This window comes from Orcinus orca, chromosome 2, assembly GCF_937001465.1.
Source record: "Orcinus orca chromosome 2, mOrcOrc1.1, whole genome shotgun sequence".
Taxonomy (NCBI): Eukaryota; Metazoa; Chordata; class Mammalia; order Artiodactyla; family Delphinidae; genus Orcinus; species Orcinus orca.
Window position 1 is genome coordinate 2993324 of NC_064560.1, and position 27865 is coordinate 3021188.

Sequence of the window (27865 nt, forward strand, 5' to 3'; positions counted from 1 at the left end):
CGTCCCCGGGCGGCCCGGGGTGCGTGAGCCCCCCGTGAGGAGGAGGGAGGACAGGTCGCTCCGGCCACTCCGGGGGCAGCTCCGAGGACACCGGATCCCGGGGAGAATCAGCCAGACCCGATCGTGCCCCTGGCGGCCGCGGCGGGTGTGGCCGGTTCAGAGCCTCCTACTTTACCTTTCTCACTCCGACGGCCAGTCGCCCTTCGGACCACGTCCGCACCGATCCCCATCGCCCCCGCCCCCAACCCGCGACACCTGGGGGAAACTTCTCCCTCGCCCCTCAATGCAAACTCGGCCGCTCCCCCAGCGGCCGCAAACCGTCCTCTCCCTAGCAACAAGGTTCCGGCCGTAGAGCGAGCGGCTCTAGGTGTAAGGAAGGTGATGTCGTAAAGCCGCGAGTGTCGTAAACCAGGTGCGGTGGGGAGGGGGGAGGGGTGGAGGCGGAGGGGCGGGGGGGAAGGGGGAGGGAGGGAGGGGGAGGAGGTGACTCGAGCATTTAGACACAAGCGAGAGGATCATGGCGGATGGCCCCAGGTGTAAGCGCAGAAAGCAGGCGAACCCGCGGCGCAATAACGGTGAGTGGCGGAGCGGACCGGGGAGCGGCGGAGTCAGGGGGAGCCGGGCGGCTGGGGCGCCCCCGGGGGCGAGGGGGGCGAGCCGGGCTGGGGGCGGCCGGGTAGGGACGGGCCAAGTGGAGTGGGAAAGTAGAAAGTAGTGCTCTCTGCCCCCCTCCGGGCCGCCGCCTCGGGAGCCGCGCCGCGGCCGCCCGCTCTCCCTGAACCGTTATGTCTCTTACCTGGTCTCTCCGCCTAGCGGCTCCCGCCGCCCCTGCCGCTTCGCTGGACCGTTAGCCGCCGCCGCCGCCGCATCCCCGGCGCAGGCGGGCGGCCGGGACGCGGCGTCCACTTTTCTGGGCTCCGGGGGAGCGGCTGTTGCTTCTTTCCGCACTTTTCCCCACTCTTGTGCCCCTCGGCGCCCCCCTCCCCTCCTCCTCGGCGCCCTCGGCGTTTCGTCCCCGCGGCGCCGAGGCCCCGGAGCCGAGGAACTAACTTGTGCCCGGCGCTGCCTGTGTAGAGTGGCTTCCGCGCGCCCCAGCCCCGCCGGCGCCGGCGCTCGGGCCCCGCGGCTCGGCCGGGCGGGCGGCGGCGGGAGCGGCGGCCGCGGGCTGCGTGTCGTCCGTGCGCGCGTGTGCGCGGGCGGCGCGGAGCGCGCGGACGGGCTGGGCCGGCGGCGGTAAAGTTGGGACCGGCCGGCGAGGCGCGCTCGGCGCGGGACGGGGCTTCGCGGCGCGGGACGCGGGTGCCTCAGCGCCTTTCCTCTCCCGCGCCCGCGGCCCCCGCCGCGCCCCGAGCGCGGTCCGCGTCCCGCGGGGAGCCGGCGGGAGCGCGGGCGGGCGGGCGGGGCGGGCGCGGAGCTGCGGCCGCGGGAGCCGCGGGGGCCGGCGGGTTTGCGGAGTTGTTACCTGGTCTCGGGACCGGGAAGCACCGCAGACAGGTCCCCGCCCGGGAGGACGCCTCCTCCGCGCCGGGATGGGGTGCCGAGCGTGCGCCTCCCTTGTGCTCTTTCGGTTTGGGGAAGTTGTTACCTGGGCCGGACGCGCGGGGCGTGAAGCCGGTGAACGGAGCTTGGACGGCGCTCCGGGTCTCGGGTGGAAGGAGGGTGGGGGAGGGGCGGCCGGACCGACGGACGCGGGGCGCCGCTGCCTGCGCTGCGGGCCGCGGTGTTTACTGATGAGTGCCGTTGCGCCGGGGACGCACACCCGCCCTACCTGGCGTGAGAGTTTAGAAAAATAACAATAATGACGAGAGAGCGAGCGCGAGCCCCGAACATGTGGTGGTGGTTTGCACAGTCGCCTTTTGCAGTTGGGAGAGACGGTGTAAGTTGACTGCATGTCTGCTTATCTCGGGCGCCGCTGTGCCCGCCCGCCCGCCCACCGCTCGGCAGCGAACGTCTGCTGGTGGGTATTGTCTGGACAGTTCCTGCGGCGACAGGGCCGAGGCTGGAGCGCGGCCCCCGCCCGCCCGGTACCTGTTTGGAGAATAATGGGCGGCAACGGCCCTGCCGCCGGCTGAGGCCGAGTCTATATAAGGAATTGCACGGACCTAGCGGACCGAGGGGCTCGTGTGGGTTCCTGCGTTATTTTTAAAACGAGTTTCTGAGAGTCGGGAAATAAAGGCGCCTGAAATGGGATCGCCGTGTCCGCCAGAAAATGAGGAAATGCGGGTTTAAGTCAGAACTACCCGGCGCTCGCCCCACCCCCACGCCTGGGCCCCTTTTCTCCCTCCCCTCTGGGATGCGAAACGCGAGGTTTTGTAACCTTTCCTGGCAATTTCAGATTTTGTGTGGGATTTCCTGTCTCGAAGCAGATACGAAGGTTTTAGGCGGTTTCAAGATGTTTCCTTCCAATCGTAAACGTAATTTTAATATATTCGAGTCGACATTAGAATCACCGCTTTCATGAACGGTGTTAGTTATCCAAATACACGTTTGTATTTTAAAGACCTCCGTTAGTTATGATCGATAACTAATACTGGGCGTCCTCATTGTGGAGAGATGACTTGTTACGGCCGCAGCGGAGCACAGGCTATTGCAATTTTAATTTCCTGTTTTAGCGTCAAATAGTGTGTGTGCTATATCGAGCTGTTGCTGCTGTGGCTTTATGAAAGGTAAGTTGGTTTGGAAAGGGCTGTTCGCGTTTTACCTTATTTAAAATGTTCGTCGCCAGAGAAAGGGGCTTTTCTTGTTGCTGACGACATGTGTGTGACATGTGAGTCTGAACCACCCAGCGTCTGTGCAGCTGCTGTAAACATGTTTACCTGAGCAGGAGAGGATGGATTTTCCTCCTAAAGATCCTGTGATACGAATATTACACCCATAAGGCATATCAACAGCTGACTTAGGGGGAAAAAGCGATCCCGAAAGGTACTTGAAATCAGGAGGAAAGAGAGCTGCTGGACGGCTGCAGCAAATGGCAACTTGCGCAGGTAGAAAAAGATGGTGTTTAGTTTTCCCCTGCGCGTGTCAGCCCCTCCAGTCTGCTGCTTTCATTCTCAAGGGAGCGATTTATTTACCGCGCTTGCTGTCAGTGTTTTTCCTTTGTGTTTACTATTAGAGAAACAGATTTGGGGCTGTTTAGCACAAAATGTCTCGTCTGCAGTGTGCATCACTCTCAGAAAACAAAAGGTGTTTCAGATAGCACTGTGCTACTACAGGTATCTTCCATTTTCATCAGTGTTGGCTCTGTCCTTGTATTTCTTTTTGTTCTCAGATGCATTTCATCCATTGCTGATTATTACAGCCACGCTATTTGATTAAGCCTCATGATTTGCAAATTAAAAATGAAGTTGTATGCCATTGTGTTGTGAAACCTCATGATAGGTGCTGGTTAAGATTTCTTAGCAACGCAGTCATATTTAAGTTGCAGTTGTTTATTGGAGAGAATCGCTTGGAAAATGTTAACTCTTAAATCTTTTTAATGAAGGAATAAATGATGTATACAGTGGGAGGTGGTCATAGAGATACTTTATACTGTAATTTATATGTAAATAATTTTTGTTCATTTTAAAATAAGGCATGCAGATTTTCTGCTAAGCCTTCAGTAAAACATTTTAATTTCCTTTCTGGAATATATCTGCAGAGTAGGATGTTAATGGGAGCATCAAGTAATGTAACTTGACAGGGGTAAAACAGTTGAGCAAGGTTTGGCCAAAGCCTGAAACCTTATGTAGTAACTCTATGGTGATGATGTTAGTGGCTTAAATTGATTTTTTTTTTTTTTTTACCGTTTATAATGTAATGCTTTGTTTGCTGTATTTTAAAAATCTGCCTTCTCATTTTCCACTTCTACTCTTTGTGGTTACTTATTTATTTATTTATCTATTTGAGAAATGTACTCTAGCTGCTAATGACCATATACTGATTAATTCACTCTAGATGGACTGGCAGGTACATATCTTCTGTCATTTGCATTTCTACTTGCTGTCTTTGGAAACCACCAGTAGAGGATGCTAACAAAAATTATTATTGGTGTAGTATACCATAAATCTGTCTATCTCCTGTTGATTTGGGACCTCTGCTTTGATAGGGACCTTCAGTATAATTCCGGGTCTTACCCTTATTTAAAACTAGCCCTGGGTAAATTAGGCAAAAGCATTTTCTAGTCTGCTAGGACTGGAAAGAAGTAGGATTGTTTTAGCTTGAACAGTTGTATAAATTTGGTCTTTTTAAATCTTGCAGCTGAGATTGCTGTCAATTTAGTCTTGCTGTAGACCAGTTGTATTACTGCTGTTTTAAAGAAAGTTTTATGTTGTTAGGTTTAGAGAAGAATATGTAATGATCGGTCCGTATTTGTTTTGCATTCTTACTATATTTTTTAATCTCTTTTTTCATTCATGGTAAGATCCCTGGAAATATATATTTTTAGACATTAAAAAATGTAAATGGTTGGATATGGTAAGAAAATTTGAAATTAATTGGTGATATTGTGTAATTATTTTTTCATAACTTAGATAGACTTAAAACTATACATGGGTTGGCAGACAACTACTGAAGAAGGTATTTAACAGCGGTCACTCAGATGTTAGCGATTTTTATCTTTTCCTTCCGCTTCTGATTAAGATTCAGAATCAGGTAGTGTATAAATTTTAAATTTACCAATTATAAATTAAGGAATGTAAATTTGTTTTGAAGTTTTAAATGCATTTAAGAGTCTCTGTAGTTTACTAATTATTGTGTGCTTGTTTTCAAAGAATTCTTTTCAACAAATATAAATTGGTATTGTAACTTATATTCCATGAGATTTAATGTATTTAGTTATGTCTTTTTGGCCTGTGTCTATATAATTATGTTAATGTTACTGTAAACTTTTAGAAGCCTTTCATTAGGTCAAATGTTAGAAGTATTTACTTCCCTAATGTTTTTAAGGTATTTTTACCTAAATATTTTTTTAATGGTATTTCTGTAAATGCACCAACACCAGTACCATAATGCAACAGTAATACTCTTTATCTTGAAATAAGTAGGAATTATGTGAATTATCAGGTAAGCCTGTGTGAATTTCTCATTTTAGGGTGTCATAGTTCTTCGAGAGAGAGAGAGAGAGAGTGTGTGTTTGTGTGTGTGTGTGTGTGTGTGTGTAAATATAGTTTTACATTTCCTGACACAGTTCTTGAGTGTGGTGTTCTAATTCCTAGAGTTCAGTAGTGAATAAGTTTGGTTACTATCAACTTATTTTTTTTATGAACTGAGGAACTTTACCACAGAGCCATGACATATACAGTTGTAGCATGGAGCAAAACTTAAACTATCTTATAAATTGAAAGTACCAATCACTTGTTAAAATGATCCTAGTATAAAAGCATATGAAATATTTGGTTAGTACTTTTTTCTTTCTTATATCCAGTGTTTTTGAAATGCCATACCCTATGTTTGCAATTTCAGTAACTTTGAAACCTGTGGTGAGAAAGTTATATCAAGTTGGGAATGATACATTTAAAATAACAACTTGTTTCTCATAGTTGTGGTTTTTTTCCCTCCTTTTTTGCTTTCCCCTGTATAAATCACTACTAAGCATGTGATTAGAGCCAGATGTAAACGCAGATGCAATATCGTGGAATTATATCGTTAGCTACTCTTAACTACCTGTAGTGAATTGCAATGGAGGAGAAGAAAAGTCACGCAGATGTCAGAAGAAGATACACATTGGTGTGCGAAAGTGCAATGAGAGGTTAGAGGACTTGGTGAAATGGTAGAAATAGTATTTAGGACTGAAAAAGGTTTCTTAATCCTTGCAGTATGATCACTGATTTAATGGGGAAATGTATGTTCATCTCTAATAGAGCTATAAGCTAAATAAAACAAAAGTTCATTGTTGAAAGAGAAGTAAAATATTTTAAGTTAGAAAGATACCCTGATTAGGAAATATAATAAAATGTATTTCTAAATACTTTTTAAAAGGCTGTATGTTGTGCCTATAACTAGCTAAATGATCATTAAACTAGTTATATTAAAAGTAGAAAATAAATGGATATACACATAGTAGGAAAAGTTCTGTAGCAACCCTGGTTAAAATTAAATGTGATCTGTTATACAAGCATTGCTATAGGAAATAATCTTTCCTTTGGATGGGACAGTGGCTTTTTTTCTAAGTTTTTCCAACTTTATTGAGATGTAATAGGCGTACAACATTGTGTAAGTTTAAGGTGTACAGTGTGACGATTTGATACATGTGTATATTGCACATGTTTGCCACGATAAGGTTAGTTAACACACCCTTCACCTCACGTAATTACACTCTGTTGTCGCCATGGTGAGAACATTAAAACTACTCTCATAGCAGCGTTCACGTACAGCATACAGTTCTGTTAACTAGTGTCCTCGTGCTGTGCATCAGTTCCCCGGAGTTTATTCGTGTTATAATTGAAAGTTTGTACCCTTTGACAGACATCTCTATGGGACAGCGTTTGAAGAATTGTATCTGCAAAGGAAGCATTCTTAGGATGTGGATTTTACCAAATACAGTTTTTCAGTATGCTGTGCACGTGATGGGATGGGTTATACTGCTTGTTAACCTGAAACGGAGTTTCTTGGAAGTACGGCAACATACTTCAATAGCACGGTGCTCTCTAATGAGTAAAGTTTGCCTGTGGATTGTGTTCAGAGAAAAAAATTTAATTTTTACAACTCACTTCATTAATTTTGTTAAAACGTATTTTGGAGTATATCATTTAGGTGTAGATAAATCCAAAGATTCCAGAAGGAACAGCCAAAAAAGCGGAATTCAAGTCCAAGCTATGAAACGTTTTATTAGATTCTTATTTTTCATTCCCTAAGAAGTTGTTTTCCTCTCGTTTATTTCGTCAGACGTTTCCTTGTTATTTAATACAGGTGCTCTGGAGACATAGGGAATGCAGTTAATTGTCCATGTACACATACATTTTTCTCCTACAGTCAACTCTGTGTATTCCTGGGACTTGATGTGCAGGGTTCGGGGTCTGCACTGTAGCTGTTGGTGGAAGACCTCATAGCAGGGCAGCCTGGAGGACCTTCATCCTCGCTTTTGCTGCAACAACTGCATCTGTGCTGGAATTATTAGGAACAGATGTTTGGTGACCTCTTAATTCCCCCTCCCCTTCCCCCTCCCCCTCCCCCTCCCCATCCATATTTAAACTTCAGTGTGAATGAAGATAAATATGGGAATGATGTCAGTTTCTCATGTTTATTATTGTATTCTAAAAATATTGCAAGACATCTCTTTTCTCTTTTAAAATGTTCCAGTTTCAAGATTTTAGGTATATTCTAATTCCAGCTTTTTTGAGATATTTTAAATATTGTGATATCAATTTTCTTTTTATAAAATGTGACACCACTAATTTTTAGATACCTCAGTTACTATTCATGGTCACCAAGCCACAATAGTCTAATTTCCCTTATTTTTAATGTCTTTATATCCATTTAATCCACAGATCTAATTGAATGCTTGGTTTTTTATTAAATGCTCAGGGGGACCAGTTTGTTGATTAAAAAATTCATCATTCTCTTGGAATCTTACATTTTTAATATGGAAGGGACTTTTAGGGAATCATCATTTTTAATCTGAAAATTGATACAGGTAAGCTGAAATTTAGGGCCTTCAAGTAGAAACTCCATACGAGACTATAACGTGTGTTTTGAGAAGGGGCAGTGGTGACGCGTGGAATAGTGGGTAGTAAAATCCTTAACGGAATAGAGTGTCTGAACCCGGGCTCGAGTTAACGTCACTCTGACTTAGGTACTTGCCAAGGCTCTCTGAACGTCACTGTATCTCTGATGTTTTCTCCTTTCTACCCTAAAAAACTAAGTTGCTATTCATTCCTATTGCTGCATCACTTTTCTAAATCTCTTTTGATACTCTTATTTTTTTTTTATTGCGGGGGAGGGAATAGTTGGAGCAGAGAGAAAATAATTTCATATGAATAAAAATTAAGAAAATAAAAATTAAAAAAAAAGAAAATAAAAATTGTGGAGCTGGAGGGATTCGGGACAATCATCCAAATCCATTTTTTTCAGATAAGCAAACAGGTTCAAAGAGGTAAAAGGACTTTGCCAAGTTCCTGTTACTAGTTTGCTTGGACCAGGTTACAGCTTCTCAGGCCGGTAGCTCGGTGTTCCTTTATTAGACCGTTTTATCTATGATGATAACAATGAAGAAGTAGAAGCTGCGAATTTTCCAATTTGTCAAAGTAAAAACCAAATGCATTGTGTAGAATACTCAATCATCTCATGAAAATGGATTTCTAATCTATTCCCATAAATCCATCAAATTTAACAGTTAATGTGCCAATACCACTTAAAACATTTCGGGTGCAGAGAGTAGGTTTGGTCTGCTTAGAGGCGTATGCTCCCATTATTTGGATTGTAACTTTCCCTCTTCATTCCCTACCTCAACTCGCATTCACCCTGTCCCACCCTGTCCTTCCCAACCCTCACTTCCACCCAATCTAGGGTGTTTTATATACGTCCTTGGCTATGTCTCTTTCCTTGTAAAATTATCTAGTTCTTTGTGTGTTTTGCATCTGTATACCTGATATTTTGCTGTATATTTTACTTTCGCCACCCGTGTTGTTCGAGATCTGATCTGTTCATGTTCCTGTAAGTACATCTAGTTCATTGCTTCCAGCTGTGCAGTATTTCATGGTTTGTGTCAGCACTTGTCAATTACTCATCAGTTCCCCTAATGATGGATGCCTAGGTTGACTCCAACTCTTGGGTACAAATAATTCTGTAAAAAACATCTTTTTGCATGTTGCTAATGGCTGTGGAAGAGTTTCTTAGGGAACATACATCCAGGCACAGTATTGCTGAGTTATAGGTTAGTCACATAGTTAATATCACTGAATTCTGCCAGATTATTTCTAAAACGGCTGCACCACTTTTTACCTTCACCAGTGTTAACATAAAAATTCCTATTTTCTCACATTTTTGTCAGCTTTTGGTATTGTACAACGTCTGCATTTGGCTAGTTTGACAGTTGTTAAATAGAATATTGTAGTTGCTTTAATATGTATTTTCTTGTTTACTAGCGAGGTTGATTATTTCTTCATATCCTTGCTAGCCATCTGAGTTTCCCTTTCCATGTCTGGCTTATTCATACTCTTTGCCCTCCTTTTTGGCTCGGTTTCTACTTGTCGATTTCCTAGACTTCCTTGTGTATTTGAGATAGTAATCCCAATCACCTGTTGACTTTGCCTATGGTATGGAAATCCCTAATTTTAATATATTTACATCTGTCAAATTTTTGACTTTGTGGGTAGTAAGAAGTCCTTCCTAATCCATGAATTGCAAAGATATTGTCTTAGATTTTCTTCTAATAGTTTTGTAGTTTTACCTTTCATATTTAGGTCTCTGGTGAATCTGGAGTTCACTTTTTGAATATAGTGTTTCTTTCTGAAGGGGAGCAAACGTAGTGGTTAAGGGTTTGGGTTGATCCTATAATTTACTAGATGAGTCACCTTGGCCAAGTTACTTAGTCTCCGTATGCTTGAATTCTCCCATATGTAAAATGGGGATGGTAATCTTAGAGTTTATGAAGCACTGCGCTTAGCACAGTTTTAAGCATTCAGTAAATGTTTGCTTAAAGTTTTATTTATATTATTAGATTATGTTTGTTTTAAATGCATCTTGCATCAACTGACACTTAATTCCTTACTCTCTTGTCCACAATTAACTTTAGCTGACATAACTGCCATCTAAAAGGATGTTGTTATAAAATTTATTCATTGCATCTATAACTTTGACCTTAAACATTGCTTAGTTGTTCTGGCCTTAAGAACAAGGCTGTCTGTTAAATCAGTAATAGAATAGTAATATACACTGAGGCTTCATCTTATAGCTATTAGTATATGTTTTTTAGCTTGAGGAAGGCTGTATGTATACACTAGTATGCATGTACCATTTTGGTGAGTGTTGACATACCTGTGGCTACCAGTGTAACCACCACCACAGTCAAGATACAGAACGTTTCCTGCTTGTACCTCATCTCAGTCAATCCTCCCTGCCTCTGCCCAAGCAACCACTGATCTGGTTTTGATTCCTGAAGGTGGATTTACTGCTTTAGGGTTTCATATAAACAGAATCATACAGTATGTGCTGTCTGTGTTCTTTTGCTCAGCATAATGTTTTCATCGTGTTGTTGCATGTATCAGTAGTTCATTCTTTCTGTGTTGCTGAGTAGTCTTTCATTGTGTGATGGAATTGGTTTCTCTCTTCATCTACAATGGGCTTCCTACAGGCAGACCTTGGAGTTTGGTTCCAGACCACCACAATAAAATGAATATCACAATAAAGTGTGTCACATGAATTTTTTGGTTTCCCAGTGCATATAAAATGTTTACACTGTCCTGTACTCTGTTAAGTGTGCAATAGCATTGTCTTAAAAAACAGTGTGCATACCTTAATTAAAATACTTAGTTGCTGAAACATGCTAACCATCATCTGATAACAGAAGGTTGCTCCAAACCTTCAATTTGTTAAAAAAAAAACAAAAACAACAAAAACCCGCAGTGTCTGCAAAGTGCGGTAAAGTGAAGTGCCATAAATCGAGGTATGCCTGCATTTGAGTTGGTTCTGGTACTTTGCTGTAGAATAAAGCAGATATGAGTGTTCACGTCCAATTTTTCTTGTGAATATATGCTTACGTTTCTTTTGGGTAGAATTTGCCGGCTCATGTAGTAAGTGTTCGTTTAACTTTGCAAGAAACTGCCAAACTAGTTTCTAAAGTGCTTGTAGCATTTCACCTTTCACAGTGTATGAAAGTTCTAGTCGCTCCAGTCCTTGCAAATGTTTGTCCACGTTGTAAATTAGGCTATTCCATGGATGAAGAAGATGTGGCACATATATACAATGGAATATTACTCAGCCATAAAAAGAAACGAAGTTGAGTTATTTGTAATGAAGTGGATGGACCTAGAGTCTGTCCTACAGAGTGAAGTAAGTCAGAAAGAGAAAAACAAATACCGTATGCTAACACATATATATGGAATCTAAAAGAAAAATGGTACTGATGAACTTAGGGGCAGGACAGGAATAACTACGCAGATGTTAGAGAGTAGACTTAAGGACATGGGGAGGGGAAGGGTAAGCTGGGACGAAGTGAGAGAGTGCCATGGACATATATGCACTATCAAACGTAAAATAGATAGCTAGTGCGAAGCAGCCGCATAGCACAGGGAGATCAGCTCGGTGCTTTGTGACCGCCTAGAGGGATGGGATAAGGGAGGGTGGGAGGGAGGTTTAAGAGGGAGGGGATATGGGGATATACATATGCATATAGCAGATTCACTTTGTTATGCAGCAGAAACTAACCATTGTAAAGCAATTATACTCCAATAAAGATGTTAAAAAAATAAATTAGACTATTCCAGTAGGTGTGTAGTAGTATCCTTTTGGTTTTAATTTGGATTTCACTGATAACTAATGATGTTGGAGTATCTTTTGATGTACTTAACGGCCACTTCTGTATTTTCTTTTCTGAAATATCTGTTCTAATCGTTTATCTACTTTTAATTGGGTTGCTTGTCTTTTTATTATTGAGTTGCAAGAGTTCTTTTTATATTCTGGATCCAAGTTCTTTGTTGTATGTAGATATTTAAAATATTTTCTCCCTTTCTGTGGCTTGTACCACATTTGATGAAGTCGAATTTATAATTTTATTCTTTTAGGCTTTGTGCTTTTTGTATTCTAGGAAATCTTTGCCGAGTTGAGGAAGATTTGCTGCTATGTTTTGTTTTGTTTAAGTTTATAGCTTTAACATTTAGGTCTGTGATCCATTTCAGGTTAATTTTTGTCTCTACCTTGTTTTGATCTTCATCTGCAACCCTGCCTGAGATAGCCTTGAGTAGTTTGCAAGAGACAAAAACTTGATCTTACTCATCAAAATTCAGTATGAGAATTTCTGTTTGAGGTTTTTTAAGAATATTTTTCAGAACCGAAGAACCAACGCTCTTGATTGTAGAGGAACACAAATCCTGCTTTCCTGGTTTTATACATTTTTAAACAGCACGGTTCCATTGTGTCTAGTCAGCGTTTTCAAGTTTTCTGTGTCCTGAACACACTTTGACTTCACGGAGACGTTCAAGGCTAAAGTTTCCGGGAAGGATGCTTGAGAGAGAGTAGCCAGAGTTGAGCTGAGTGTGGATGTTCTCTTGATGGCCTCTTACTCCTGTGTGGTGTCAGTGAGCTTAGCACTTCACTCTTACACTAGCCAGTTACTTCTCCTTCCTCTGGTCTGTCACGCAGGCTGCTGCCAAAATTATCTCTGTGGAAAAAGTCTGATTCAGTCATTACCCCAATTAAGTGCCCCCCCTTGGATCTTTATTAACTTACAGGACAAAACCAAGATCCTTCGCATGAGATCCCAGGCCCTGGTTTGTGGTCCTGCCCTGCTGTTTCTTTCCTCTCTCTGGTGGCCCCTCCGACCTACAGATTTCTGGGTCTTTCTCCGTGTCTTTGGAGGTACTTTTGTTCTCTCTACCTGATACACACTTTTTTCCCCACTACCCCATATGTTTTGGTATGTTTTGAAAGGTGGACAGGAGTTCATCTCAGGTATTTCTTCGTCTGAAATGCTTTCTGTGATCCCTTTTCCATTTGTCAGAAAAAGTTAATTCTCTTCTGTTACACCGGTGGATCCATCTTTTTTTTTTTTTTTTTTTTTTTTTTTTGCGGTACGCGGGCCTCTCACTGTTGTGGCCTCTCCCGTTGCGGAGCACAGGCTCCGGACGCGCAGGCTCAGCGGCCACGGCTCACGGGCCCAGCCACTCCGCGGCATGTGGGATCTTCCCGGACCGGGGCACGAACCCATGTCCCCCCTGCATCGGCAGGCGGACTCTCAACCACTGCGCCACCAGGGAAGCCCGGATCCATCTTTTATACTTGTATTATTGTGCTTTTTCTGCTGTGTTATGGTGTGTTTCTGTGTCATCCTCCCTATCTGACCCTGGTTTCCTTTAGGATGGAGACTGTCTTCCTCACCCTGGCATGCCAGGGGGTAGTCGAGTGGTAGTAATGATGTGGCAGGCACAGCCCTACCGCGTTTACACTGCTGTCCGCGTGCCAGGTGCTTTACATCTGACTAGCTCATTGGATTCTCACAGTGATTCTGTTATGGTTTTTAGACCCTTTTTGTAGGTGAGCAAACAGGCAAAGAGATTAAGTGATTTACCCAAGTTCACACAGCTGATAAGCAGTAGAAGCGGGATTTGAATCCATTTAGAGTCTCTACTCCTGTAGCCGCTGCCCTTTCTTGCCTCTCAGTGAACCGGCACATGGTGGGCATTCAGTGCGTGTTGAATGAAGGTTAACCCTGGGAGAAGAATTTTATTGCCCTGCTCCCCTCTGCCCCAAGGGTAACTTGAAAGACTAGTTAAAAATTTTATATATTTTATAATATTTAAAGGTGTATACATTTGAGTTGGTTAATATTATTTTTACTCAACTGAGAGCTTTTTTCAGTTCATTCTTCTTGGACTGGTGATTTTTTATTTAAGTTAAAATCTTGCTTCCTGTAAGTTTTTTCCCATAAAAGGTAACTTATACACCAAATAAGGCTGCTTTCCTTTTACCGAGGCGTAAATGCTTGATCTTGTTGATTTTTAGCTACATGCTTTACCCCTTATATTGTTTAAGGAAAGAAGTGTTTAGTTACTTTGAAGTTGATTACAGATATATTTATTTACTTATTATCTTTTTCATGTCCTAAAATGTTTATATGTCACTGGACTAACTCCTATGTGATTCTTATTTTTAAGATAGTATTTTTCTATCTAACTCTTCTGTTTATTTTTATCACCTATCCCTATTCCTTGAAAATTCTTTATAACTAACTTGTATCTTATTTTTATTCGTAAAGCTCTCACTTTTTTATACTCCGTTTAGCTCTGTGTCTGGCTTGAACATTATAGATATTAATGCATAATTCCTTCTGATCTGGTATCCTTTGGTGCACTTACAGAAAGAGCATTGAACTGGAAGATAGAAGTCTTAGATTCTAATATTAAATCTGCCATTAATTGGCCTATGAAATTGGGAAAATAATTCAATTTATTTGGGCCCAAGTGTGTTCATCTGTAGAATGAACATGATGGATTACTGTGTGCAAGGCAGTGAGACTCTTAGGATGAAAGATACAGTATGTTGCCCTGAATAGCTTCCAGTGTACTAGGGAAGAAACATAGGAAAACAAACCTTAAGAATTTAGTTTGGTAACTGATGTGATATTCTGTCCCACACGCATGGAGGGGATGGCCACGTCGTAAAGGATGTGTGTCGGTTGTCTTAGTAAAGATGTGGAAAATAATATTCCAGACAGGGTATTGTATGTGCAAAAGCACCTCCCTCTGTCCCTCCCTCCCTCCGTCCCTCCCCCTCCCCTCCCCTCCCCCTCCCCCTCCCCTCCCCCCTCCCCCTCCCCTCCCCCTCCCCTCCCCCTCCCCTCCCCCTCCCCTCCCCTCCCCTCCCCCTCCCCTCCCCTCCCCCTCCCCTCCCCTCCCCCTCCCCTCCCCTCCCCTCCCCCTCCCCTCCCCTCCCCTCCCCCTCCCTCCCCTCCCCCTCCCCCTCCTCCCCTCCCCTCCCCTCCCCCTCCCCCTCCCCTCCCCTCCCCCTCCCCTCCCCTCCCCCTCCCCTCCCCTCCCCTCCCCCTCCCCTCCCCTCCCCTCCCCTCCCCCTCCCCTCCCCTCCCCTCCCCTCCCCCCTCCCCTCCCCTCCCCCTCCCCCTCCCTCACTCTCACACACACACACACACACACATTTTGGGACCTGCAAGTCATGTTTGGGCAAACTCTGTAGGGTGAGTGGAGGAATGGCTAGAGATGAGGCTAGAGAATTAGATGGGAAGCAAATGAAAAGAAAGCTTTATATTGCCATGATCGTTTTTTATCTTGGAAGTGGTGGGGAATTGCCAAAGGTCTTGAAGCAGAGAGTGACAACGATTATATACTTCATCATCCTCTTTATGTATTAAATGTTAAATGATTAGGGCTTCCCTGGTGGCGCAGTGGTTGAGAGTCCGCCTGCCGATGCATGGGACACGGGTTCGTGCCCCGGTCCGGGAAGATCCCACGTGCCGCAGAGCGGCTGGGCCTGTGAGCCATGGCCGCTGAGCCTGCACGTCCAGAGCCTGTGCTCCGTGACGGGAGAGGCCACAACAGTGAGAGGCCCACGTACCGCCAAAAAAAAAAAAAAAAAAAAAGTTAAATGATTAAAAATCCAAGAAGATATACGCTTGCTTTACTAAAAGTGGGAAAAGTATAAAAGTAAACACTGATTTTTCCTGTGTTCCCGAGTTTTTGCTTGTATACTATAACACTAAGAGAGCCACACAGTAATTGCTCTGATGGTGTGGCCACCATCATGACTGTCACCACTACCGCTTCGTCATCTATGAATAAAAGGCTTACTTCACTAGAAGCAGAAGTGGCCTTGGTTGGAGGTGATTGCTAAAATCTGTGCACCAAGTTGGCTACTTTTGAGCTCTGCACTATTTTGAGGAATTTTGTATTTTTATTTTTTTCTTCTTTTCAAATCAGTAAATCACAACCAATGCAAATGTGTTGTGGACTTACAGTCCTATGGAATAAGATGGTTTTGCTGCCATTAATTGTGGTTCTCCAGAGATGTAAAATCCTTTGCGTTTATTATTACGAGACAGTTTTCTGGATCGTTCCTGGCACTCCTTAATGGTCTGTGTAGAGCTCTGTCTCATGAACCTGTTATATGTACTTTGTCATCGGCTCCCTACCATAGGTATCTAGTAAAATAAGGTAGATGATGCTTGCCGTTCTCTTGGCTGGCATGATCCAGTACCTGCTTCCCTATGTTAGACGAGGCTGGTAGTGAGCTGGCTCTTTTACTGTCTACATGGAAATAACTAGGCATCTACAAAACTTCCATATTCCAAATAAAATAACACTTTGTTTACCTGAATGTTTCTGATTCAGAATAGCTGTAGGACTGGTGTGTGTGTTTCTTATTAAACAAACGAACAAAAATTCAGGCTTCTTTGGGAAATTTCACTGTATGCTGCAGGATAGATGAAAACTAGTGCCTTTCTCTAGACCTAGTGCTGAGAAAGCACACTTTTATCATGTTTCATCCACTAAGGTAATAATTCTTATGTAAAAAATACCATCTTATTTATATATGTTTTCTAAGTATTTCACATTGGACCTAATTTTATGTTAATTAAGGGGCTTTTGTGCTCTATATGTTAAACTGTATTTTTAAATCAAAACTTAGAAAACTAACCTCATCTTACTAGTATTCATTTGTACCTTTTGTACCTTATTTATATGTTTAACTTACCATGTGTGACAACAATAAAACTTAATACCATGTGTGACATTAGTAGAACTTAACTGTTGTAAAGTGCTTCGTAATTTTAGCTCTTACCACGTCAAGCTGGTTTTTTGAGTGAGGAGCGGCCGCCTCCTTTTTATCCGTAGTGGACGAGTGTGGAGTTTACTGTACTAACTTCAGAAATGGTTTATGGCAGGAAGGCAGACTTCGGCAGTCTGTTCTTTGGAAGTACCTTAGGCATGTGGGGAGGGAAGCAAGGTGTTGGCTATTTTCAGGGTTCAGGGCCACACTAACCCCCACCTGTTCATGGTCACCTGAGTTGTGAGAGCCTGGGGTTGCCACCTGTCCTTAGTGTATTGGGTTGAGGCAGCAGTCAGTTATCAGTCGTGGTCATACTTCTACCGTTACGTTCTCTGAGTTTCTGATCACCGTAGTCTCACGGGTAAGGAAGGTGGTTGCAGATGGAAGGTCTGAGATGTAAGGATAGAAAACCCAGGAAATGATAAATAAGGGTAGGTTTAGACAAACACTGTAAAATTTGGGAGGAGGGTAAAATTACTGATAAGCTGTAGACCCTGATAAGTTATATATTCATGTTAAAATTTCTGAGATAAGGAATAAAAATCTAGAAATAGTATGTGTATCTTCCAAACTAGTAGAGGAGGGAAATAGAATGAGAAAAAATACTCAATTTTTTTAAAAAGACAAGGAAGAAGAAAAGAAACATAGAAAAGGGGATACAAGTAGAAAGCACAAAATAAAGTAGTAGTAATAAATGCAAATATATTAGAAACTAAATGCATATAATTGGAAAAATGCTCCTGTTAACAGAAGCTGATTGTCAGATTGGATAAAATAATAAAATCTAGTTATGTGCTCTTTATAAGAAACATACCTTTAAAAAGGATATAAAAACTTGAAAATAAAAAGGATAAAAATAAGACATGCCTGATAATACTAAAGAAAGGTTGTGTTATGTGGCTATGTTAATATGGTGTAAGGTTGACTTTGGGAGAAAAAAAGTATCCTAGAGAGTGAGGGTCACCAAATAATGACAAAAAGATAAAAAGAACGGTAATTTAAAATTGCTGTGTACCTGATAATATGCTTTCAAAATATATTAAGCAAACAGTAGGACCACAGAAAAAACAGGCAAATCCATCAGCCTTGTAAGTTATTAAAAACAGTCCCCCTTTCTAAAGAGAGATTTAAATTGATTTTTAATAAATTTAGAATAATTTCTCTGCTTATTAGTGTTGGAATAAGCAGAGAAAAATCAACAAAAATATAGAAGATTTTAATAATAGCATTTACAAGCACATGGGGAACATGTTTAAAAACTGATAATATTCTGGTCAAATACAGCCAGTTTTAACAAATTTCAGTATATTGGCATCACTGCATTCTCTGTTTACAGTGCCATTAACTATAAGTACATAACAATATATATAACAATAACTATAACATAATTTCCCTGTATATTTGGGAATTCAGATGTATTATTTACAAAATAACTCTTAGGCCAAAGAAAAACTCAAAAGGAACATTAGAAAATATTTATAATTTAACAGTATAAAATACTGTATATCAGAAGTTGTGTGATATAGCTAAAGTGGTGCTTTATGGAAACTTGTAGACTTTAATGCTTATTTACAGGACTAAATGCTGAAAAATAACTGAATTCTTAAGAATTAGAAGAAGAATAAAAGAGTACTTCAAGTAACATAAAAAGGAAATAAATGCAAGTTAGTGAAATAGAAAACAAAAGTAAATCAGAGAGGAAAACAATGCAACTAAAAGTAGATTATTTGAAAAGACTAACAGAATTGAAAACTGCTGGCAAGATTAGTCAAGGGAAGAGAGAAGTCACAAAGCAGCATACTTCTGGAATGAAGAAGGGGGTGTGTTCCGATAGCTGTTTCGGGAATGGCCAGCTTTATGCTCCTGTAGTTGAAAGTTTAGATCAAATGGACAAATTCCTAGAAAAATATAGCTCATATTGATTGGCTCAAGAAGGGATAGAAAACTGAATGTTCTTAAAACATAAAGGAAAAATACTCTCTCAAAAATACTAGCTCCACACAGGTTACTAGAAAATTCTACAAAATATCCAAGGGGTAATAGTGAGATGCTCATTAAGGAAACGTGATCATCAGTAACAGCATTGGTATTGCCAGTCAGTGGAGACAGGATGGCTCTTTCAAACACTGGGGTAGTTGGGGGGTTCCTTGGTGGCGCAGTGGTTGGGGGTCCGCCTGCCGATGCAGGGGACACGGGTTCGTGCCCCGGTCTGGGAAGATCCCACATGCTGCGGAGCGGCTGGGCCTGTGAGCCATGGCCGCTGAGCCTGCGCGTCCAGAGCCTGTGCTCTGCAATGGGAGGGGCCACAACAGTGAGAGGCCCGCGTATTGCAAAAAAAAAAAAAAAAAAAAAATTGGGGTAGTTGGTTAATTAAGTGGAAGAAAGTTGAGCTGGAGCATCACCTCATAATATTCAGAGAAATCACTTGGGCTGGATTATAGATCTAAATCTGTAGGTGAGGTAAAGGCATAGTTAAAGTAAAACCACACCACTTTCTAAAGATAACAGAGCAGAGTATTTTAATGACTGAATAAATACGGTAAAAATGCATAAGTAGAGCAAAAGGTGAGCAAACATGACTACATCAAAATTAACAATTTCTTTTCACTAATAGATATCTAAAGACAATAGGGATTAGTATTCACAAATAAAGATCTGCCACGCAGTGGAATAAAGGTAACAGAAGACTGGGCAAAGGATTTAAATGTGTACTTCATAAAAGAATAAGTCATTTGGCCAGTAAGCATATTATAAGATATTCAACCTCATGAGTAATCAGGGAAGTGCATATTAAAACCATATTATTAACCAAATGCCGCAATGAGAAGGCATTTCATTTCTCCTAGATTCTCAAAGATTAAAAGCCAAATGATATTTCTGTTCATGTAAATATGGAGTGACTAGAACACTTGCTAGAAAAAATACCCACTAGAAAAAATTTAGTGATATTAAATAAAGATGCAGACGCACATACATTATGATCCAGTGTCTCCATTCCCAAGTATGTCTTAGGGAAATCTCTCTATAGACATATCAGGTCATGTGTCTAGTTGTCCATACAGCACTGTTCATAACAACAAAACAAAACAAAAAAACCCTCAAATCCACAGTAGGATGCAAAGTGGTATATTCATACAATGGAATGCTGTTCATTACTGAAAATGGGTGAGTTACAGCTGTGTTCAACAACTTAGATCATCTGAGGAATGTACTGTTGGTACAAAACAAATCGTAGAAGAATATGCAGCATGGTTGCATTCATATAAAATTCAAGAACATGCAAAGTGAAGTAATATACTGTTAAAGGATACCAATGTAGTACAACTCTAAAGGGAATGATAAATACAGAATTTTGGGATAAGTGAATAACATTACTTTGGAGGAGGACACAGAGTAAATATAAGAGGTAAGGGTAATTTTTTTTTTTTTCCAAACTGGATGGTGAATACTCATATGTACTGTATTATTCTTTATACCTTAAACTTATTTTATGGAAATGTTTTTTAGTATTTCCCATTAATAATTACTTATAAAATTAATCACTGATAGTCAATATTTAATTGAAAATAGTAACTGGAAACAGAAAAGTGAATCCTTTTGGGTATCTTGAGTTTTTAATATGATCTTTGTGTCTAATAGAGCATAACAGTTTCTAATGCTGGTTGTGAGGTACTCCATCCAACATGTAGTCATTTATTTCAAGGGGTACAGATAACTTTAATTCTTCTACATTTTTCTAAGCATTGAATTTACGTAGTTTTCTACTTTCATATGTTTTCCACTTATTGACTGCATTTTAAGAAGTTTGAGAAAGGCCTTGCCTTACCTTATATTTTTCTAACTTAAAACATGTATGATGTCTTTTATTCCTGCGGTTGCATTTGTGGGTGCAAATTGCACTTGCATTCAATATTACCGTTTTGTTTTATTTATTTATAAAACACTTAATAGTTTTATGTGTCAGGCACTATTCTAAGCACTTAGAAAATATTAACTCATTTAATCTGTATTAAAATCTCGTGAGGAGGAGATTGTTATTCTCATTTTATAGCCAAGGACACAAACACAGAGAGGCTGTTTCCTAAGGTCACACAGCTAGTAAGTGAGCCTGAAAAGCCTGGCAGCTTGGCTCCAGACCACTGAGCTACAAAAGCTCATGTGAAGTAGATCTCTAAGGGGAACATGCCAGCATTTTCAACATTGTTTAATAAATAGGGTATTGTTGCTGAAGGTTGCCAGCATGTTATCAGACTATGAGACTATGTAATTCCCTTTCTTTTATCTAGAATGTGAAAAGTAACATGAGTAAATGATATATTTCCAGCCATTGCTTAAATTTACTCCTAAATGAAACTTGTGTCCGTGTATTCATGAGATGAGAAGAGTGGATGGGTCAAAGTACCTGGTAGTCTAACTGCAGGTCTGACCACATGCACAAATGGTGGTAGTGACCTTTCTTTCTTTTTCTGAAGATGAGTTGATGGAGTCATAGTCTAAAATAAGAAAGTTTAACGGTAGCATGTGTAAATTTGGGACAGCAATATTGATTCAGGGATGTTGACATGATGATACTTTTGGGAAATTCTTATAATCAGGTAGAGTTAGACTGTGAATAGAGAGAATTGGGCAATTGTAAGTGGTTTGTGAAGAAGCTAGTAGTAATATTTGGAAATAAGGCACCAGAGGTAAAGAGAGAAGAATCAGATCCTTCAGAGCGATAGTTCTTTACCCACTGAGGGTCACACCCTTTTGAGAATCTGATATTAGCTTATGGAAATTGCAATATAAATTCAAGGGTTTTATAACTCCATGTTCTTACTCTTCCCCTACCAGGCACATCCTGCTTTGGGCACAAGACCTCTTTCTTTCAGATGTCAAAACACTGAGGGATACATTGTATGAATTGTTAACTTTTTCCTTTGGTGCAGACTTGAAACCATTTGGAGGATAAACTATAGCAAAAGTCTGATTTTTTTTTTTACTTTTGTTGACTGGAGCTGCAGCTAATCTTTAAGCCTTGTTCATAACATTTTAGTAACAGCATGTAACGTTCAGAAAGGAGAAGTAAATCACCTAACTTCTCCTTTGCAGTTTTATATGATTTGACAATCTGGCGCTTGATGACTTACTTGCTGTTCTTGATATGAGACTAGACAGTGTAAGTAACCAGCGTTTAATGATTTCCATCTGTGTGGTAGGCACTGTGCTAATTGCTAGGGTTACAATGATGGATAGAGCTGTGGTCCTGCAGTTAGGAGAACTCACAGTCGACAATGGATAGAGTCACAAAAACAGATATTTGTGATACAGTACAGTCACTGTAATACAGAGAAATGGAAAGAATGGCCAAAGAAAGCACTACTGGAAGAGATAATGTCTGAACTGAATATTAAAGGATCAGAGAGAGAGAATTAGCATTTGTGCACGTGTCTGTGTGTGTATGAGAATGGAGGTGGGGGGGAGGGAATGGGAGAAGAGGAGTGAGGGCATGTTGGTGAGAAACAGCAGATGTGTTCTGGAAGTGCACGCAGGTGTGTGTGTTGGTAGGAGTATAAGTAAGGGACCGAGAGGGTGGAGAGCTATGGAACCAGATCACAGAAAGCTTTTTTATGCCATTTGTAGGAGCTTGAACTCATCTCTCATTCTGGGCTTCGGGAAGCCATCGAAGAGTTTGAAGCAGGCGCTGATTCGATTGCAGGCAAGCTGAATGGGTTGCGCTGATAGCTGTCGTGGATGGTAATTGGAAGAGAAAAAGATGGGGGGCAGGGAGGCCAGGTGGTTGGCTTAATCAGAGCTGATGAGGACTTTAGGGCGGTGTTAACAGAAATGGGGAAGAGGGAACAGATTTCAGACTCTGCGTTTGTTGTTGGTTAATAGTAAATTCAGTAGGACTTGATGCTTGGGAATGGCGGGGCGGGTGGTGGGCAGGAGTAGATAAGATTGACTCCAGGGTGTCTCGCCGGGTGCTTGCGTGGGTGGTGATGACACCAAACAGAGCGAATACATGATGAGTAAGGACCAGTTTCGAAGCTAAGGGAGCCAGTTTGGGGCATTTTGAGTTTCGGGTCTAACAAGGCAGTTGGCTTTTTGAATCTGACCCTGTGGGATGTGGCTGAGGATCCTGGGCTGGAAGAACCAGCGTGTCAGAGGCCGTTGAAATCACGAGCCCCTGCGCGGAGCGCCTGTGCGCAGAGAACGTAGAAGAGGGCAGGAGACGGGCTCTTGGGGAATCTCAGTGTTTCAGAGTCAAGCAGGGAAGGAGGAGCCCCACAAAGGAGAGAAGGAATCAGCTGAGAGCAAATGAAGTAATCAGTGAGCCCGCCTGAGGGTCCACCTGAGACTGGTAACGTGAGCCACATTTTTAACAGAACAGATCGATACAGTTGTGATGCCCTCTCTAGCCTAAACCAGTGATGGAGGTCAGAATGTAGCATTAATCCAGGACTGAGCTTTCACCAGTCTGGCACAGTGGAAAGCTGTGAGTTTGGGGAAACGCTTGTGCTGGAGTTAGAGCAGTTGAGATGATCAGCTGTGGCAAATATTGCATATTATGTGCTGTGCATTATTCTTTATATGTATCCACTCACTTAATCCTCACAACAACCATCGTTGTCCCAGGAGAGTCTATAGCATCAGTTCCATGAGGACAGGAGTTGTATTCTCGGTGCCTGACCTGCAGAATGTGCTCAGATACTCGTTGAATAAATGAGTGAATACGAAGTACATATTATCTTTCCCATTTTACGGAGGTGGAAGCTGGGCAAGGAGAGATTCAGAAACTCATGCTCTTCAGTGACAGAGCTGGGAGGGAAGGAAGTGAGCCGAGACCCAGAGCTGGTAGAGAATGGAGGCGTTCTGGGACTGTCTAGGACGTGTGGTGGGGACCAAGTCCTCAGAGACAGAGAGGAGGGATGGTCAGGGAGTTAGGTGTTGCAGGTGAAGGTGGGTTGTTCTGGGTGGTGACCAAGGGGCAGGTCTCGGGGGCGGAGTGGAGTGGAGTGGAGGATGTTCTCTGCAGACGTTTGGATGGCAAGGAAGAGAGTGACCCAGTCCTCAGTAGGTGAGGCGCCCTTCTGTGCAGATGAGGGGCCGCAGAGGGTGGAGAGGTGAGTGCCGTTTTCTTTCTTTGACTCCCAGCTTTTGGACATAAGGGTGAGAGCTGGTTTGCTGAAGAGACAGGGAGAGATTGGCTTCACTGCCTCCCGCACGTGGACAGTCCTGCGGGAAAGCTGCAAAAGTGCTCAGAATAAAAATACAAAAATTGTAAATTTGGCCTCACATTCCAGCCATACTTAAAGTATGAATTCTGAATGTTGCATTTCTCCCCTGCAAAGAAAAACCCCTCCCTCGCTTTTTATAGTAGTAGGGCAATTTTTTTGTGTTTGTAGCATCAGGGATTTTTGTTTGGTGGCTGTTGAGTCCACATCCCAAGAATGGCAGGAACAAAACGCACTTGCTCTTCTAATCCTCAGGCACTGCCCAGTGGATGGCCATTTGTCCCCAGTTCCCTGCTGGCCCTTTACCCTGCCCCTCCCCCAAGGCCCTTTGAATGCTTCTGTTTCAAAAAGCTCTTGAGAGCTTTCTACATTACACTGGCGGCACAGAAAAAAGCACAATTTATTTTAGCACTGAATTAGAGTTAACATTTTCAGTTGAACGTTTTCAGCATGTTTCAGTAAACCTAAGCAGTCAATTCTGGTTCATTTTAAAAAGATTATTCGACCTGATATTTCATCTGCTTTAAAAGGCTTTAATTTATTTTTATAGCATTGTTATTTCTGTCCTGAATATTTCCCTTTAGAAAAATACAAAAACCCAGTAATTTATTACAGGATTGTGTTAAACCTAAATTTTTGTTATTTATTACATAATTTAAATCATAGCTTTTGATTTATAGACTTTTTTCATTTTGTGGTTGGACAGTTATGCCCGCCTATCCTTTTGTTTATTTATGTATGTGTGTGTCTTTCGACAGATGAGTAATAGCTCTTAGGAAATTCAGAGTTAATCAAATATGCTATACAATATGTTTGTATAACGAAAAGGTTGGAGCCCATGATTTCCAAAGGTGCCTTTTGGAGCAGATGTACCATGATTTTGTGGTTCTCTGTGCTTGGCCTACTTTGGGTCTTAGTAAGCAGCAGCTGAAATACTGCTAAGCGACCTTTGACCCAGAAGCCACGAGTGCCCCACGTATGATTTCACTTTTACCTCCTCTGTAAGCTTAAGTGCTTGTCAGACCAGATGTGCGCTCCAGTCTTTTACTGAACGTGTCTTGAGGAGGAGAACAGAGCTTGGAGCCAACTTGCCATAATTCCACCCCATTTATCTTTTTCTGTTAGGGAGGCTTGCTGTGGGATGGGGTGATGGTCCTTTCAGAGGAGGAAGTGCAAGCCAAGTGTAGGTGGGCTTGCTGTCCTCTCCTCTATACTTTCCATACACTAATGGAGAGCAGACCAGGGCTGCTGGTTGGTATTTGTGGTTCCCATTTGACCCAGGTACTCCTGTTTTATCATAAACACGTTAAGGATTCTGTATCAAGGCACTGTATTTGGGGGCATCTCCCTTTTCCCTTATCAGTAAGCTAGATTAGATTGCCTCACAGTAGTTAATAGCATAAGAGGTTTTTCATGTGTCCAAGTATGTGTATAGTATATATAATAAAAGATTATATGTGTGTTCTTCTGTGAGGATTTTTGTAAGCCTGGTAATTATGCCAGTTTGTCAACTCTTAAGTGTAAAATGCTTAAATATAAATATAGTTAAGTAATTAGTATTTTAATTTTACAATAATGAAATTGAAAATTCTTGAATCTTATTCTTTTAAACTTTCTGATTTAGGTTCTGATAATCTGTTTGAAAATTAAGAATATACTTAGGCTTGCATGACTTTCAGTAGCAGAAGCTTCTGCTACATCCTTATTGGTGATAGTTGATTAGAAGCTACAAATAGTCACTAATCGTTAAAATATAAAAAGGTTGTAGGGGGGCCATATGACAAAAGAACTAGTTACCTTTACAGTTTGTTCGCTGTACCTCATACACTTTGTTTCAGAAGAAAAGCTCTATTCAGTGCCTTGGGTGAAAAGACTCTTCCTCCTTTTAGACAAGAATTGTGGGCGATTTCTTGCTAACTTGGACATTTCGGCTTGTTCAGGGCTATTTTGAACATATTGAACCGTAGTCTCAGAATGGTTCAGAACTTAACTCATTTTTTCTTGTTTTGCTGAATCAGTTGTTTAGTGATTAAAGCTCTTTTAACAGACTTAATAAATATCGATTTGAAACTTAATGAAAACTAGTAACATAAAAGGAGATCTTTAATAATTTTGATATGAGAGAACATAGAAAATCAAAATATTTGATGATTTCTCTAGATAATAAGATTTGACTAGAAGAAAGCATTTTCTACCAGAAGAGGTTTTTCTGATTTTAACATTTTGGAGTAGGGGAAGGAAGCTGAAGAGGTGGTTGAGCCCAGATTAACCACTGACGTGCTCAGTATCCAAGCCTGTAGCATCTCACTGAGCCACTTGTGTTTGCAGCATCTCTGTTGACGAGTTTCTTCACTCACAGGGCTCTGAAGTCACTTCCTTTAGTTAAGTCTGTTTAGCTGAAGCTTAAAGCATACATTGCGATAGATGAAAACAGCTGTGGGAGGGCATTGTGTTATTATTAAAGCTGCTTAAAACAGGAGCACTAATTTCCCTCATCAGAATTGTGTGGTGGCAGGAAGGTAGACTAGCAACCTAGAATTAATTCTTTTTCTCTAAGTTCATCCAGTTTTTTGGCCAGTATGGTGAATATAGACCCTTACATGCTCTAAGTTGTCCAGCTGCACAAAACTACTTTCCAGAAGCCTTGATGTTTCCCATAAAGCTGTAAAGACAAAAAAACCCCAATCCTAACACCTTTTATGGGAGAGAAACCCTGATGGGGTTATGTGACTTGTCTTGCCTAAGCAGAACACCGAGGGGACCAGTAGTCTAAAGGGAGGGAGATCAAAAAAGAAGGCTGTTGGGCTTCCCTGGTGGCACAGTGGTTGAGAGTCCGCCTGCCGATGCAGAGGACACGGGTTCGTGCCCCGGTCCGGGAGGATCCCGCGTGCCGTGGAACCCATGAGCCATGGCCGCTGAGCCTGTGCGTCCGGAGCCTGTGCTCCGCAGCGGGAGAGGCCGCAACAGTGAGAGGCCCGCATACCGCCAAAAAAAAAAAAAAAAAGGAGGCTGTTAGCAGAGAAGCCTCATTCGTTTATGAGAATCATTATCTTGTAAGGAAATCAGCTTCTCTAGATCTTAAGGAGGGTTTTGAAGATGCTGGGAGATCCTAGAAGACTTTTCTGTGCAGACTAACAGAAAAAGGTGAGAACATTTTCTTTTACTATCACTTTTGAAAAGGGTTTGAAAAAGAGTGAGAGAAATGAAATACAGATTTTTAAATTGGAAAGGTCCTTAAACAAATCCAGCTGATTTGGTCATTTTATAGATAGGAATTTGTCTACCTATCTTTCTGAGAACGTCAGAAAGCTAGGTGGTTTGGTGTGTAGATCATAGAGCTAGTTTGAAGCCAAAAGTACCATTTCCTCATTGGGTTTGGTTGGTAAAAGTGTGAACAGTCATTGTTAAAATGTGAGGAGGTTATAGGGGATCATATGACAAAAGGACTACTAGTTACCTTTACAGCTTGTTCACTGTTCCTTATACACTGTTTCAGAAGTAAAACTCTATTCATTGACTTGTGTGAAAGACTGACCTTTGTACAAACATGAATTATGGGAAATGTCTTGCTGACTTGAGTATTTCAACTCCATTAGGGTTATTTCTAGGAACTGGATAGTTTTTAGGGAGACAAAAGCATATAAGAGTTGTTGATATATGGAAACCCTAGACCCAAAATAAAGGCAGAATTATATGAGTTTAGTACTTAAAATTTGAATGAAACAGGAACTTTCTGAGATGTTTTAACAGTTGCCCTTAACAATTTATCTTGAATTAGATGGATTTGGGACTAATAGTATTTCTTTTAACAAAAAGTAAATATATAAACAAGTTTCATGTATCCCTTTTCTTTTCGCTTTTGGAGGTGGATAAAGCATTTTAATGTTACTATTATGTCTTGATTAGTTAAGGACAGACCACTTGTTGAAGAGAGGCATGAAATAGTAACTAACATAGAAAAAATCCTGTCAGAGAAAAGATAAAGTTTTTCACTGTTAGTCTGGTTATTCTTTATTGTGTAAAAGGAACTTAATAAATCTTGTCAACTTACACATAAGTCCTATTTTCTGTCTTTCAGGTATAACCATACATGTTTAATGATGTCAGTTATCAGGTCTTTCTTTCACTATAGGTTACAGAATAAATAAATGTGTTATCAGACCTTTGAGTCTTAAATAATGTGAATATTCTTTGCACATTTTTCTGCACTGCCCATTTAATAGATGCACAAAATACTT

General features: G+C 41.6%; 1 protein-coding gene and 2 long non-coding RNA genes across 5 annotated transcripts in view; 2 read left to right on the forward strand and 1 right to left on the reverse strand.

Annotated features, from left to right (window-relative positions):
• Positions 1–1419, reverse strand: part of LOC125963612 (uncharacterized) — a 99392-nt gene extending 97973 nt beyond the window's left edge. For 2 of the 3 annotated variants that reach the window (XR_007475783.1, XR_007475784.1), the window contains exon 1: positions 797–1417. This is a non-coding gene — a long non-coding RNA (uncharacterized LOC125963612). Of the gene's footprint in view, positions 1–796 lie in introns of all 3 variants that reach the window. The other variant, XR_007475782.1, reaches the window with a different exon arrangement.
• LOC125963619 (uncharacterized) overlaps positions 1–27865 on the forward strand; it is a 687634-nt gene that overhangs the window by 89703 nt on the left and 570066 nt on the right. The window lies entirely within an intron of this gene.
• Positions 489–27865, forward strand: part of ZEB1 (zinc finger E-box binding homeobox 1) — a 201111-nt gene continuing 173734 nt past the window's right edge. Inside the window, exon 1 of the mRNA XM_012536308.3 lies at positions 489–575. Coding sequence (XP_012391762.1) covers positions 518–575 — 58 coding nt within the window. The 5' untranslated portion in view covers positions 489–517. The remainder of the gene's footprint in view (positions 576–27865) is intronic.